This window comes from Sphaeramia orbicularis, chromosome 24 (genome assembly GCF_902148855.1).
Source record: "Sphaeramia orbicularis chromosome 24, fSphaOr1.1, whole genome shotgun sequence".
NCBI classification, from domain to species: Eukaryota; Metazoa; Chordata; class Actinopteri; order Kurtiformes; family Apogonidae; genus Sphaeramia; species Sphaeramia orbicularis.
Window position 1 is genome coordinate 38,858,664 of NC_043979.1, and position 16,166 is coordinate 38,874,829.

General features: G+C 33.1%; 1 protein-coding gene across 1 annotated transcript in view; it reads left to right on the plus strand.

The window, feature by feature from the left end:
* Positions 1-16,166, plus strand: part of stxbp5a (syntaxin binding protein 5a (tomosyn)) — a 457,988-nt gene that overhangs the window by 346,199 nt on the left and 95,623 nt on the right. The window contains exon 12 of the mRNA XM_030128552.1: positions 4,651-4,798. Within this exon, the coding sequence (XP_029984412.1) occupies positions 4,651-4,798 (148 nt within the window). The remainder of the gene's footprint in view (positions 1-4,650; positions 4,799-16,166) is intronic.

A 16,166-nucleotide genomic window follows, 5' to 3' on the forward strand; every position in this document is an offset into this window, starting at 1 on the left:
TTAATTAGTTTTTAGAGCAGGTTTGTTAGTTTTTATTAGTTATCGTTTTTTTCTGAATGCTTAGTTTTAGTTTAGTTTAGTTTAGTTTAGTTTTAGTATTAGTTTTAGTTATTTCATATATTTTATCTTCCTCATCATCCTATTCAAAGAAATTAGTGAGGCGTGGATATGTGTTACCCTGGACACTTTATTTGGGGGTCGGGTTAGGGCGGCTCATGGACTGAGCAGAGACACAATGTACCGTACAATGTCTAAATTCCCTGTAGCAGGTTGAGGTGGGGTGCAATCCATACACAACGTCACTTACGTGAAACAATGCGAAGATGTGCAAAGCATGAGAGGAGATGCACAAAGCAGCCAGCAGTTAAAGCAGATAGAAACATATATAAACCAGCTAACCAGCAGTTAAAGCAGATAGGAACATATATAAACCAGCTAACCAGCAGTTAAAGCAGACAGAAACATATATAAACCAGCTAACCAGCAGTTAAAGCAGATAGAAACATATATAAACCAGCTAACCAGCAGTTAAAGCAGATAGAAACATATATAAACCAGCTAACCAGCAGTTAAAGCAGATAGAAACATATATAAACCAGCTAACCAGCAGTTAAAGCAGACAGAAACATATATAAACCAGCTAACCAGCAGTTAAAGCAGATAGAAACATATATAAACCAGCTAACCAGCAGTTAAAGCAGATAGAAACATATATAAACCAGCTAACCAGCAGTTAAAGCAGATAGAAACATATATAAACCAGCTAACCAGCAGTTAAAGCAGATAGAAACATATATAAACCAGCTAACCAGCAGTTAAAGCAGATAGAAACATATATAAACCAGCTAACCAGCAGTTAAAGCAGACAGAAACATATATAAACCACTTATAAACATATATAACCCAGTTCCTCATCAGTCAACCACACCTTAGCAGATCTCTCATCTCTTAATCATCTCCAGTTCCATTATTAGCCAACTTTGCTTCAGTTCAGTTCAGCTAGCTGTAGCTAGTAACATCAAACGTTTTTTAACATTCTAACAGGTTCCATACCTCTGTAATTGGATTAGTTTTCATCCTCCTCTTTTCTCCTCTTCTAAACTGTGCAGTTCAGGGCTTGGAAGGCCTTTTCATGGTGATAAACTCTCCAGTTTTAACCTGGATGCTAGTTCAACACTGACTGTCCTTTAGCTCTGCTCTGTCTGTCACTCACGCGCACACACACGGTACGCCAAAAAAAAAAAAAAAAAAAAAAACGACCCATGTATCACTACAGTAAACCCCAGACAGGACTGTGCTGCTTTGTCCCAGCTTTAGTCTGTATGTTCCAGGTAGAGTGGGGACCAGAAGACCACTGGAAACCACAAATGACCAGACATGACAGACTGTGAAGTGTCGTATGGTGTCACCAGCTCAAACTGCTGAAGTGAAATAAATTAATTTCATATCAATCCGACATTGACAGAGACGAAAACGAAGGGAATTGTATCCATAATTTTTATACGTTTTAGTTAGTTTTGTAAGCTCACAATACAGTTTCAGTTAGTTATCGTTTTTTTCTTTTAATTAGAGTTTTTATTTATTTCAGTTAACGAAAATGTTTTTTCAATTTTAGTTTTCGTCATTTCGTTCATTTTCGTTAATGATAATAACCTTGCGGCCAACCAGCATTTTTGACTTGATTTTTCTTTATCGGTGACTCTCATGTGGTAAAATTTCATTACTTTTATTCTGGAAGCATTTTCCTTGTAGACCAGTGTTATAAAACATAACAAATTAAAGGTGCTGGAGACTTTCGTGACCAATTTTTCATCAAATCTGTAAAACCTCAGTCATAGCCTAAGTATCAGGAATCTGTAAGTGTTTCTGTCATTACTCACCTGAATCTCTTGCATTACGATGAACAGTTTCTTAGTGCCATCCACCATAAACAAACCGACCTGGGACATCACTCGGGCATCTTTGGAATTTTGTCGCGACATGCATTGTGGGAAACGGAGATATGATGATAATGATATTATATGAATGAAACAAACACGTGGAGACGCGGAAACAGCTGGAGGAATATGCATAGAAGGAAGGGAGTTCCTGCCGTTTCCGATCGTGTCTTCGCTTCCCACAGTGCACGTCGCGACAAAATTCCAAAGATGCCCGAGTTACCTTCCGGCTCTGTTTGTAAACACACGGACTGTTTATGGTGGATGGCACTTCGAAATAGTTCATCGTAATGCAAGAGATTCAGATGAGTAATCACAGAAAGACTTACAGATTCATGAAACTGAGGATATGACTGAGGTTTGACAGATCTGATGAAAAACTGGTCATGAAAGTCTCCAGCACCTTTAAGCAGGAATTAAAACAAGTTGTCGAAATCTACTCGATTTTTGCCAAAATGAATATAAAGATAGCTTTGCAGCACCTGGAGGGTTCAAATTCAAACTTTATGAACTATTAGCGTCCAAATACATAAATAAATGAACCAAATACTAATAAAAGTGGGTTTAGCAAAAGATGACCCCTTTAAAGGAAAACCTTTTTTCTTGGCATAATCTCTACAAGTCTGCAAACTCCAATGGAAAGATGAACACCACTGTATATATGTGTAGACCTGAAACGATTAATTGATTAAAAAAAATGTGATTACAGTTTTCCCTTTAATTTACATTTACACTAAAACAAAGAGAAACACTTGTAGTTGTCATTATTTTTAGATTGTTACCATAGAATTTTACTGGTCTGACCTACTTTAGATCATATTGGTCTGTATGTTGCCCCTGAACTAAAATGATTTTAACATCCTTGATTGTTAATATCTTCAGTGGAATTTTTGCATTTTACAAATTCATCCCACGGGCCAGATTGGACACTTTAGCAGGCTGGTTTTGGTCCCCGGCCCATATGTTTGACACTTACGATCTACACAATTAGTAAATTAAACATAGGAAAATACCTGATATACACTTAAAAAACACAAAATATAGAGGATAATGGGGAGGATAAGTATAATAAATGGAGAACTAGAAAAGCACTCGGACAGCGCAGACCTCCGCCAAAGCAGATCAGCGCCCCCCCCCCCCCCAAAATTTAATGATTTGTTCCTTGTGCCAGTATCAACATTTCCTGAAAATTTCATCAAAACAAACAAACCCTGGCAAAAACATGACCTCCTTGGCGGAGGTAAAAATCCATTTGGAATTTTATGTTAATGAGAGATTTTACTGAAAAAGTTCCCTTGTCTGAAGTTTTCTGTGTTTTTAGTATAGTAATCCTCAAATGTAATCTTAGCATGATGATTAAAGTGCATGATCAGTCAATATAAATATATATAAACAAGTGTTCAGAGAACGCAAACCTCCGCCAAGCACCCTGAACGGTGTGTATGTATGGATCGACTATTTCTTTTTAAATTAAACAGTTTCTAAGTTGTTCCATACAGCAGAAAAAGTTGAAGCTTGGTACCAGTCATGTGTATGTCAAATTAGATTAAATTCCAATCTATATTTGTTGAGTTATAATGAAAAATGTGCCGTAAATGGGATTTTCAATGTTAAATTGAAATGTCCACAGAGTCCACATTCCACAGTGAATGTGGACAATTTTGTGCCAGATACAAGATATTGTTCTAAGTTACGGGTGGATCAAATTGGAGGCTAATCGAAGTCGTTTTGAATTTTTTATGAATTTTCGAAAATTGCTCAATGATCAGAGATAGGAAAATTGGAGATTTTGTGACCTTGCTGTGACCTTGAACTTCGGCCTACTTGGCCAAAAATTTAATGGGTTGGTCCCAGGGCCTAGGCCTATCTGTGGGGACAATTTGGTAAAGATGGGTGGAATAGTTTTCCTATAAAGTTGCAAAAAAACAAACATGCAAAGTGATCACAATACCTCCTGGTGGAGGTAATTAATATAAATAAAGGAAATTTTTTTTTATTTTTTTTTTTTATTTTACCTTTATTTAACCAGGAAAACCTCATTGAGATTAAGAATCTCTTTTTCAAGAGTGTCCTAGCCAAGACGGGCAGCAGTACATTAAATAGTTACAGACAGACTTCCATACATAAAACGAATACACAAAAAGCACATAGACAAGTCAGACCTTCCAAAGTCAACTCTGCAAAAAGTGCTCATGAAATGTAGACAAAAGTGCGTCAGGTAAAACATCTGCAGCCAGATATCTCCCTCTCTAAGTCATACAACATCTTCTTAAAAGTGTCCAATGAAACCAGATCCTTCAGTTTCAGGTCTTTTTGTCGTTCATTCCAGATGAATGGGGCCACATTCCTGACTTTCACTGAAAAAGTCCATAATAGACAGGATAATATTGTGATAAATAGTGATAAATCACTGAAGTAAAGGTTAAAAAGAGAAAAATTCATTTGGGAACTGACACAAAAGTACTTCTGAGTCTTTATGGATTAATTATGTTTTCCCTCATTTGGTGATTTTATGCTTCTCTAAAATCTCCCATAGGTGTTAACTTGTGACCTTTCCTGGCCACGCCCACCCTGCTCCTCCATTTTGTCACCTGTCTGTATCTATAATCTACCATTCAATTGATGCAGGACTGAATCAGATGAATGCGCTGATCCACAGCAGACAGGCTGATGGAACTGACAGTGATTTTTGTCTGTGCTTTCTTGTTTACAGTTACCCCATATTTGAGAACCCCTATCCTCTGACTATCCACGAGTCTCCTGTGACCTGCTGCGAGTACTTTGCCGACTGCCCTGTGGACCTCATACCTGCACTTTACTCTGCTGGCTCGCGGCAAAAACGACAGGGCTACAGCAAAAAGGTACGGCGTCCTGGAGGTTTTTGATGTAATGTGGGTGCCTCTATGAAACTGGTCCCTAAAAAACAGGACATGGGGGTTAAACATTCAAACCAGATGTAGACTAATGTGATGATGCAAGTTTAGAAGCACTTTGGGTCTATTTTAAAAAGAAATACTTACTGAGATAAAAGAGAAGCCATTTTTTAGATAAAACACATTTTTATATTATTTTTATACAAAAATCTGCATGTAACACGGAAAAAAGGACATGGAAATTAGGTGCTACTATTGTTTCAAATATCTTTTTAGTCTCTCACAGGTACATTTTGGGAATTGAACTAAAAATGCAAGGCAGAGTGCTTCACAAAAATGACCACTGTTGCAAAATCACTCACAATTTATTTGTGTTTAAATGAGCAGGTTCTGCGTGTAACACAAATGGACACAATGGGTTACACACATAACCTGGAATGAGACTGAGATTCATGAAAAACCCACATGTCTGGATTAGAAAAAACACTACGATTGTCAAATTAACACAGTGTCTTTATTTATAGCGGTATATAAGACCATTTACAGACATGTGTTCCAGATCAAATGCACTGACACCTAGGTAGCTTTTCATGTCCCAATTTTGGTCCTATTTTTGGCCCCTATATTTGATTACACTGGAAAAAATCTAAATCTTACCAAGTGTATTTTTCTCATTTCTAGTTAAAATATCTCATCACAGTTAAAATAAGACATAATCACCTAAAGAGTAATTTTTCAGTGAGATATAAGAACTTATTTTTAGACAATAGATCTTGAAAATCTTATTTCAAGAAATTTTACCAAGATAATTTTCACTTGTTCCACTGGCAGATTATTTTGCTTGAATTAAACAAAAAATATTGAATTAAGAAAAAAGAAAATCTCAAATTAAGCAAAAAATAATAATCTTGAATTAAGCAAAAAATTCTTGAATTAAAAAAATCTTGAATTATGTGAAAAAAAATATTGAATTAAGCAAAAAAAAAAAAGAATTAAATTATAAATCTTGAGAGAAAGCCTGAAATTTTACCAAGATAATTTTCACTTGTTCCATTGGCCGAGTTTTTTGCTAAATTCAAGATTTTTTTATTTTTTTTTTTTGCTTAATTCAAGCAAAAAAGAAAAAAAATCTACCAACGGAACAAGTGAAAATTATCTTGGTAAAATTTCTTGAAGTAAGATTTTCAAGACCTTTTGTCTAAAAATCAGTTCTTATATCTCACTGAAAAGTTACTCTTTAGGTGATTATGTCTTATTTTAAGTGTGATGAGATATTTGAACTAGAAATGAGAAAAATACACTTGATAAAATTTTGATTTTTGCAGTGTAAAAAATTCATTAATTTTGGGATGGCTCAGAGCAAGAGTATAACTTTTTTTGCATTTATCTGAGGTCATTAATCGGTACATCCTGGGGGGCAATTTGTCTAAATTTCTCTTTTATTATTGGGTCTAAAAAGCTAACAAAATGCCAGCTAGGTAGCTTTTCATGTCCCATTTTTTATTATTATTATTATTTTAACTCTTTTTAATTGAAATTAGAGCAAAAACAAAAAGCTGGCAAAGCATCGGGAACTAAAATAAACCCAGTTTCATGGAAGCACCCGTATATAACTGCAAATGTTATCTTTGTTATCTTAGCTGCAAATAACTGCAACTGCACATGTTATCAGTAGGGTGGTCCAAAAAAAAAAAAGTAAGATTCTCTGGATTAGAACCCTGCATTTGGTTCCATATCTGGCCAAATTACTTTGGTCCAAATTTTATGTAATAACATAACTGCAAATGTTATCTTTCTTACTACTGTAAATTGTTTCACACGCTTTTAGTACTAGCCACATTATTTCAGAAAAAGGAGATTACACACAGAAAAAAAAAAAAAAAGCATTAGAGAAAGACTTACTGCTGTGACTGCCTCTTGTCATCATTAAATGCATTCATTAAAGCCACGTTCTTAAGCAGCAGCAGCAGCAGACAAGGCAGCTTTTACTCTTGAAATAAAACAAATGACTACTACTTCATCATGAAATAAGACTTTGAACACACCTCCTATCACAGATTAATGATGTATAACAGCGTAATAGTATCCCCAAGGTAGAATTTTCCTTCATGTTGCACCGGATAGTGGCGTCATAAAAGAACTAAATGCCTGAATTAGAAATTTAAATTAAGCAAAAAATCTGCAATTAAGCAAAAAATCTTGAATTAAACAAAAAATATTGAATTACGTGAAAAAAATTCTTGAATTAAGCAAAAAAATTATCTTGAATTAAATAAGAAAATAAGAAAAAAAGTCATGAAATTTTACCAAGATAATTTTCACTTGTTCCATTTACAGATTTTTTTTTTTTTTTTCTTAATTCAAGATTTATTCATTTATTTATTTATTTATTTATTTATTTTCTTAATTCAAGCAAAAAAAAAAAATCTGCCAATGGAACAAATGGAAATTATCTTGGTAAAATTTCTTGAAGTAAGATTTTCAAGACCTTTTGTCTAAAAATCAGTTCTTATATCTCACTGAAAAGTTACTCTTTAGGTGATTATGTCTTATTTTAAGTGTGATGAGATATTTGAACTAGAAATGAGAAAAATACACTTGATAAAATTTTGATTTTTGCAGTGTAAAAAATTCATTAATTTTGGGATGGCTCAAAGCAAGAGTATAACTTTTTTTGCATTTATCTGAGGTCATTAATCGGTACATCCTGGGGGGCAATTTGTCTAAATTTCTCTTTTATTATTGGGTCTAAAAAGCTGACAAAATGCCAGCTAGGTAGCTTTTCATGTCCCATTTTTTATTATTATTATTATTTTAACTCTTTTTAATTGAAATTAGAGCAAAAACAAAAAGCTGGCAAAGCATCGGGAACTAAAATAAACCCAGTTTCATGGAAGCACCCGTATATAACTGCAAATGTTATCTTTGTTATCTTAGCTGCAAATAACTGCAACTGCACATGTTATCAGTAGGGTGGTCCAAAAAAAAAAAAAGTAAGATTCTCTGGATTAGAACCCTGCATTTGGTTCCATATCTGGCCAAATTACTTTGGTCCAAATTTTATGTAATAACATAACTGCAAATGTTATCTTTCTTACTACTGTAAATTGTTTCACACGCTTTTAGTACTAGCCACATTATTTCAGAAAAAGGAGATTACACACAGAAAAAAAAAAAAAGCATTAGAGAAAGACTTACTGCTGTGACTGCCTCTTGTCATCATTAAATGCATTCATTAAAGCCACGTTCTTAAGCAGCAGCAGCAGACAAGGCAGCTTTTACTCTTGAAATAAAACAAATGACTACTACTTCATCATGAAATAAGACTTTGAACACACCTCCTATCACAGATTAATGATGTATAACAGCGTAATAGTATCCCCAAGGTAGAATTTTCCTTCATGTTGCACCGGATAGTGGCGTCATAAAAGAACTAAATGCCTGAATTAGAAATTTAATTAAGCAAAAAATCTGCAATTAAGCAAAAAATCTTGAATTAAACAAAAAATATTGAATTACGTGAAAAAAATTCTTGAATTAAGCAAAAAAATTATCTTGAATTAAATAAGAAAATAAGAAAAAAAGTCATGAAATTTTCCCAAGATAATTTTCACTTGTTCCATTTACAGATTTTTTTTTTTTTTTTTTTTCTTAATTCAAGATTTATTCATTTATTTATTTATTTATTTATTTATTTATTTTCTTAATTCAAGCAAAAAAAAAATCTGCCAATGGAACAAATGGAAATTATCTTGGTAAAATTTCTTGAAGTAAGATTTTCAAGACCTTTTGTCTAAAAATCAGTTCTTATATCTCACTGAAAGTTACTCTTTAGGTGATTATGTCTTATTTTAAGTGTGATGAGATATTTGAACTAGAAATGAGAAAAATACACTTGATAAAATTTTGATTTTTGCAGTGTAAAAAATTCATTAATTTTGGGATGGCTCAGAGCAAGAGTATAACTTTTTTTGCATTTATCTGAGGTCATTAATCGGTACATCCTGGGGGGCAATTTGTCTAAATTTCTCTTTTATTATTGGGTCTAAAAAGCTGACAAAATGCCAGCTAGGTAGCTTTTCATGTCCCATTTTTTATTATTATTATTATTTTAACTCTTTTTAATTGAAATTAGAGCAAAAACAAAAAGCTGGCAAAGCATCGGGAACTAAAATAAACCCAGTTTCATGGAAGCACCCGTATATAACTGCAAATGTTATCTTTGTTATCTTAGCTGCAAATAACTGCAACTGCACATGTTATCAGTAGGGTGGTCCAAAAAAAAAAAAAGTAAGATTCTCTGGATTAGAACCCTGCATTTGGTTCCATATCTGGCCAAATTACTTTGGTCCAAATTTTATGTAATAACATAACTGCAAATGTTATCTTTCTTACTACTGTAAATTGTTTCACACGCTTTTAGTACTAGCCACATTATTTCAGAAAAAGGAGATTACACACAGAAAAAAAAAAAAAGCATTAGAGAAAGACTTACTGCTGTGACTGCCTCTTGTCATCATTAAATGCATTCATTAAAGCCACGTTCTTAAGCAGCAGCAGCAGACAAGGCAGCTTTTACTCTTGAAATAAAACAAATGACTACTACTTCATCATGAAATAAGACTTTGAACACACCTCCTATCACAGATTAATGATGTATAACAGTGTAATAGTATCCCCAAGGTAGAATTTTCCTTCATGTTGCACCGGATAGTGGCGTCATAAAAGAACTAAATGCCTGAATTAGAAATTTAAATTAAGCAAAAAATCTGCAATTAAGCAAAAAATCTTGAATTAAACAAAAAATATTGAATTACGTGAAAAAAATTCTTGAATTAAGCAAAAAAATTATCTTGAATTAAATAAGAAAATAAGAAAAAAAGTCATGAAATTTTACCAAGATAATTTTCACTTGTTCCATTTACAGATTTTTTTTTTTTTTTTCTTAATTCAAGATTTATTTATTTATTTATTTATTTATTTATTTGTTTATTTATTTATTTATTTTCTTAATTCAAGCAAAAAAAAATCTGCCAATGGAACAAATGGAAATTATCTTGGTAAAATTTCTTGAAGTAAGATTTTCAAGACCTTTTGTCTAAAAATCAGTTCTTATATCTCACTGAAAAGTTACTCTTTAGGTGATTATGTCTTATTTTAAGTGGGATGAGATATTTGAACTAGAAATGAGAAAAATACACTTGATAAAATTTTGATTTTTGCAGTGTAAAAAATTCATTAATTTTGGGATGGCTCAGAGCAAGAGTATAACTTTTTTTGCATTTATCTGAGGTCATTAATCGGTACATCCTGGGGGGCAATTTGTCTAAATTTCTCTTTTATTATTGGGTCTAAAAAGCTGACAAAATGCCAGCTAGGTAGCTTTTCATGTCCCATTTTTTATTATTATTATTATTTTAACTCTTTTTAATTGAAATTAGAGCAAAAACAAAAAGCTGGCAAAGCATCGGGAACTAAAATAAACCCAGTTTCATGGAAGCACCCGTATATAACTGCAAATGTTATCTTTGTTATCTTAGCTGCAAATAACTGCAACTGCACATGTTATCAGTAGGGTGGTCCAAAAAAAAAAAAGTAAGATTCTCTGGATTAGAACCCTGCATTTGGTTCCATATCTGGCCAAATTACTTTGGTCCAAATTTTATGTAATAACATAACTGCAAATGTTATCTTTCTTACTACTGTAAATTGTTTCACACGCTTTTAGTACTAGCCACATTATTTCAGAAAAAGGAGATTACACACAGAAAAAAAAAAAAAGCATTAGAGAAAGACTTACTGCTGTGACTGCCTCTTGTCATCATTAAATGCATTCATTAAAGCCACGTTCTTAAGCAGCAGCAGCAGACAAGGCAGCTTTTACTCTTGAAATAAAACAAATGACTACTACTTCATCATGAAATAAGACTTTGAACACACCTCCTATCACAGATTAATGATGTATAACAGTGTAATAGTATCCCCAAGGTAGAATTTTCCTTCATGTTGCACCGGATAGTGGCGTCATAAAAGAACTAAATGCCTGAATTAGAAATTTAAATTAAGCAAAAAATCTGCAATTAAGCAAAAAATCTTGAATTAAACAAAAAATATTGAATTACGTGAAAAAAATTCTTGAATTAAGCAAAAAAAATTATCTTGAATTAAATAAGAAAATAAGAAAAAAAGTCATGAAATTTTACCAAGATAATTTTCACTTGTTCCATTTACAGATTTTTTTTTTTTTTTTCTTAATTCAAGATTTATTCATTTATTTATTTATTTATTTATTTATTTTCTTAATTCAAGCAAAAAAAAAAATCTGCCAATGGAACAAATGGAAATTATCTTGGTAAAATTTCTTGAAGTAAGATTTTCAAGACCTTTTGTCTAAAAATCAGTTCTTATATCTCACTGAAAAGTTACTCTTTAGGTGATTATGTCTTATTTTAAGTGTGATGAGATATTTGAACTAGAAATGAGAAAAATACACTTGATAAAATTTTGATTTTTGCAGTGTAAAAAATTCATTAATTTTGGGATGGCTCAAAGCAAGAGTATAACTTTTTTTGCATTTATCTGAGGTCATTAATCGGTACATCCTGGGGGGCAATTTGTCTAAATTTCTCTTTTATTATTGGGTCTAAAAAGCTGACAAAATGCCAGCTAGGTAGCTTTTCATGTCCCATTTTTTATTATTATTATTATTTTAACTCTTTTTAATTGAAATTAGAGCAAAAACAAAAAGCTGGCAAAGCATCGGGAACTAAAATAAACCCAGTTTCATGGAAGCACCCGTATATAACTGCAAATGTTATCTTTGTTATCTTAGCTGCAAATAACTGCAACTGCACATGTTATCAGTAGGGTGGTCCAAAAAAAAAAAAGTAAGATTCTCTGGATTAGAACCCTGCATTTGGTTCCATATCTGGCCAAATTACTTTGGTCCAAATTTTATGTAATAACATAACTGCAAATGTTATCTTTCTTACTACTGTAAATTGTTTCACACGCTTTTAGTACTAGCCACATTATTTCAGAAAAAGGAGATTACACACAGAAAAAAAAAAAAAAGCATTAGAGAAAGACTTACTGCTGTGACTGCCTCTTGTCATCATTAAATGCATTCATTAAAGCCACGTTCTTAAGCAGCAGCAGCAGACAAGGCAGCTTTTACTCTTGAAATAAAACAAATGACTACTACTTCATCATGAAATAAGACTTTGAACACACCTCCTATCACAGATTAATGATGTATAACAGCGTAATAGTATCCCCAAGGTAGAATTTTCCTTCATGTTGCACCGGATAGTGGCGTCATAAAAGAACTAAATGCCTGAATTAGAAATTTAAATTAAGCAAAAAATCTGCAATTAAGCAAAAAATCTTGAATTAAACAAAAAATATTGAATTACGTGAAAAAAATTCTTGAATTAAGCAAAAAAATTATCTTGAATTAAATAAGAAAATAAGAAAAAAAGTCATGAAATTTTACCAAGATAATTTTCACTTGTTCCATTTACAGATTTTTTTTTTTTTTTTCTTAATTCAAGATTTATTTATTTATTTATTTATTTATTTATTTGTTTATTTATTTATTTATTTTCTTAATTCAAGCAAAAAAAAAAATCTGCCAATGGAACAAATGGAAATTATCTTGGTAAAATTTCTTGAAGTAAGATTTTCAAGACCTTTTGTCTAAAAATCAGTTCTTATATCTCACTGAAAAGTTACTCTTTAGGTGATTATGTCTTATTTTAAGTGGGATGAGATATTTGAACTAGAAATGAGAAAAATACACTTGATAAAATTTTGATTTTTGCAGTGTAAAAAATTCATTAATTTTGGGATGGCTCAGAGCAAGAGTATAACTTTTTTTGCATTTATCTGAGGTCATTAATCGGTACATCCTGGGGGGCAATTTGTCTAAATTTCTCTTTTATTATTGGGTCTAAAAAGCTAACAAAATGCCAGCTAGGTAGCTTTTCATGTCCCATTTTTTATTATTATTATTATTTTAACTCTTTTTAATTGAAATTAGAGCAAAAACAAAAAGCTGGCAAAGCATCGGGAACTAAAATAAACCCAGTTTCATGGAAGCACCCGTATAGAACTGCAAATGTTATCTTTGTTATCTTAGCTGCAAATAACTGCAACTGCACATGTTATCAGTAGGGTGGTCCAAAAAAAAAAAAGTAAGATTCTCTGGATTAGAACCCTGCATTTGGTTCCATATCTGGCCAAATTACTTTGGTCCAAATTTTATGTAATAACATAACTGCAAATGTTATCTTTCTTACTACTGTAAATTGTTTCACACGCTTTTAGTACTAGCCACATTATTTCAGAAAAAGGAGATTACACACAGAAAAAAAAAAAAAGCATTAGAGAAAGACTTACTGCTGTGACTGCCTCTTGTCATCATTAAATGCATTCATTAAAGCCACGTTCTTAAGCAGCAGCAGCAGACAAGGCAGCTTTTACTCTTGAAATAAAACAAATGACTACTACTTCATCATGAAATAAGACTTTGAACACACCTCCTATCACAGATTAATGATGTATAACAGCGTAATAGTATCCCCAAGGTAGAATTTTCCTTCATGTTGCACCGGATAGTGGCGTCATAAAAGAACTAAATGCCTGAATTAGAAATTTAAATTAAGCAAAAAATCTGCAATTAAGCAAAAAATCTTGAATTAAACAAAAAATATTGAATTACGTGAAAAAAATTCTTGAATTAAGCAAAAAAATTATCTTGAATTAAATAAGAAAATAAGAAAAAAAGTCATGAAATTTTACCAAGATAATTTTCACTTGTTCCATTTACAGATTTTTTTTTTTTTTTTCTTAATTCAAGATTTATTCATTTATTTATTTATTTATTTTCTTAATTCAAGCAAAAAAAAAATCTGCCAATGGAACAAATGGAAATTATCTTGGTAAAATTTCTTGAAGTAAGATTTTCAAGACCTTTTGTCTAAAAATCAGTTCTTATATCTCACTGAAAAGTTACTCTTTAGGTGATTATGTCTTATTTTAAGTGTGATGAGATATTTGAACTAGAAATGAGAAAAATACACTTGATAAAATTTTGATTTTTGCAGTGTAAAAAATTCATTAATTTTGGGATGGCTCAGAGCAAGAGTATAACTTTTTTTGCATTTATCTGAGGTCATTAATCGGTACATCCTGGGGGGCAATTTGTCTAAATTTCTCTTTTATTATTGGGTCTAAAAAGCTGACAAAATGCCAGCTAGGTAGCTTTTCATGTCCCATTTTTTATTATTATTATTATTTTAACTCTTTTTAATTGAAATTAGAGCAAAAACAAAAAGCTGGCAAAGCATCGGGAACTAAAATAAACCCAGTTTCATGGAAGCACCCGTATAGAACTGCAAATGTTATCTTTGTTATCTTAGCTGCAAATAACTGCAACTGCACATGTTATCAGTAGGGTGGTCCAAAAAAAAAAAAAGTAAGATTCTCTGGATTAGAACCCTGCATTTGGTTCCATATCTGGCCAAATTACTTTGGTCCAAATTTTATGTAATAACATAACTGCAAATGTTATCTTTCTTACTACTGTAAATTGTTTCACACGCTTTTAGTACTAGCCACATTATTTCAGAAAAAGGAGATTACACACAGAAAAAAAAAAAAAAAGCATTAGAGAAAGACTTACTGCTGTGACTGCCTCTTGTCATCATTAAATGCATTCATTAAAGCCACGTTCTTAAGCAGCAGCAGCAGACAAGGCAGCTTTTACTCTTGAAATAAAACAAATGACTACTACTTCATCATGAAATAAGACTTTGAACACACCTCCTATCACAGATTAATGATGTATAACAGCGTAATAGTATCCCCAAGGTAGAATTTTCCTTCATGTTGCACCGGATAGTGGCGTCATAAAAGAACTAAATGCCTGAATTAGAAATTTAAATGTCCCACGCTCTAGCCTCCAACCATCATACGCTAAGAACAACAGGGTTACCAGATAAAGGACACATTAATACACCGCTTTGCATAGCGCTGTTATGTTTTAATTTGCATTAGTGGAATTACAATATGTTTCTGAATGGCGCTGTGAAGCTAAATGGAGTTGAGAATTGTGTCATATTACCTCCGCATGTTGGCTTCCCTCCGTCTACCTCCTTTCTGCTTTCATTCTGCTTCCATATCTGTGTATGATCTAAGACAGACCCCCTGCCCTCTCAGCCATTATGCATGCCTATGTTCTTTTCTTCGCCGCCTCGTTCTAACTTTCTGTCGGAAATGTCAGCATGTACTGACCCAAAGTGGCTGCAGAGATGCTGCCCCCCCACCATTTCGTCGTCGTCTTCTTCTTCATCTTTTTTTTTTTTTTTTTTCATCAAGCAAAGGCCTGGCTGAGCTGCAGGAGGGCATTCTCACATAAAGATCACCATGAGTCATCGCGGTGACCTTTGTATGTGTCAACGTGTTTGGAGCCAACCCCCCCGCTAACACTCTCACACACACTCTCAGATAGAGACACATGCTCATTGAGGTGCATAATGTATAATTGCAGAGGACACACTGCGAGACATACGCGCTCTCAGCTGTGTGTTGTCATACCATTCTTAAAATCGATTTTTTTTTTTTTTTTTTTTTTTTTTTTTTAATTCAAATAGCTGGGATTTTTTTTTTTTATACACTCTCAGTAGGGTGGTCCAAAAAAAAAAAAAAAAAAAAAATTTAAGATTCTCTGGAGCAGAACCCTGCATTTGGTTCCATATCTGGCCAAATTACTTTGGTCCAAATTTTATGCAAATTCATTAATATTTAGAGGTTGCACAAGACATGTGAAGATTGCCCTGTATACCATAACATAACTAGCCAAAAGAATAAGGCGTATTAGAATAATTTGTAATTTTATTCTCAAAATCAAACTGCAACTCACATAAAAATGTTACTTAGAAAGTCCAGCAACCACTGTTGCTTTATTGAAATCACAAAAAATGTTAATATACTATTTTGTTTTGTTCAGACAAGGAATAGTTTTTGGATGTTACCTGCTTGACAGTTTCGACTGTGACTCCAGTCTTCCTCAGAAGCGTCATCCGACGTGCTGCTGATGTATCATTTATCAGCTGGTCGGCTCGACGGGCTCTGACTGGTTCTTTGCCTCCTCCGCCTTGGGTGGTCTCTGGAGGAGATAAGGGCACAATTATAACATCTGAGACAAACAAATTCAAACATTGGATCAAGGAAGCAATAGAGATCAGGAAGCGGGCGAGTGGCACCATCAACTGGGACGAGGGGGCGTACACCCCTTCTCACACCTGGGATTCCCTCCTCCAGAGACCACCCAAGGCGGAGGAGGCACAGTCGG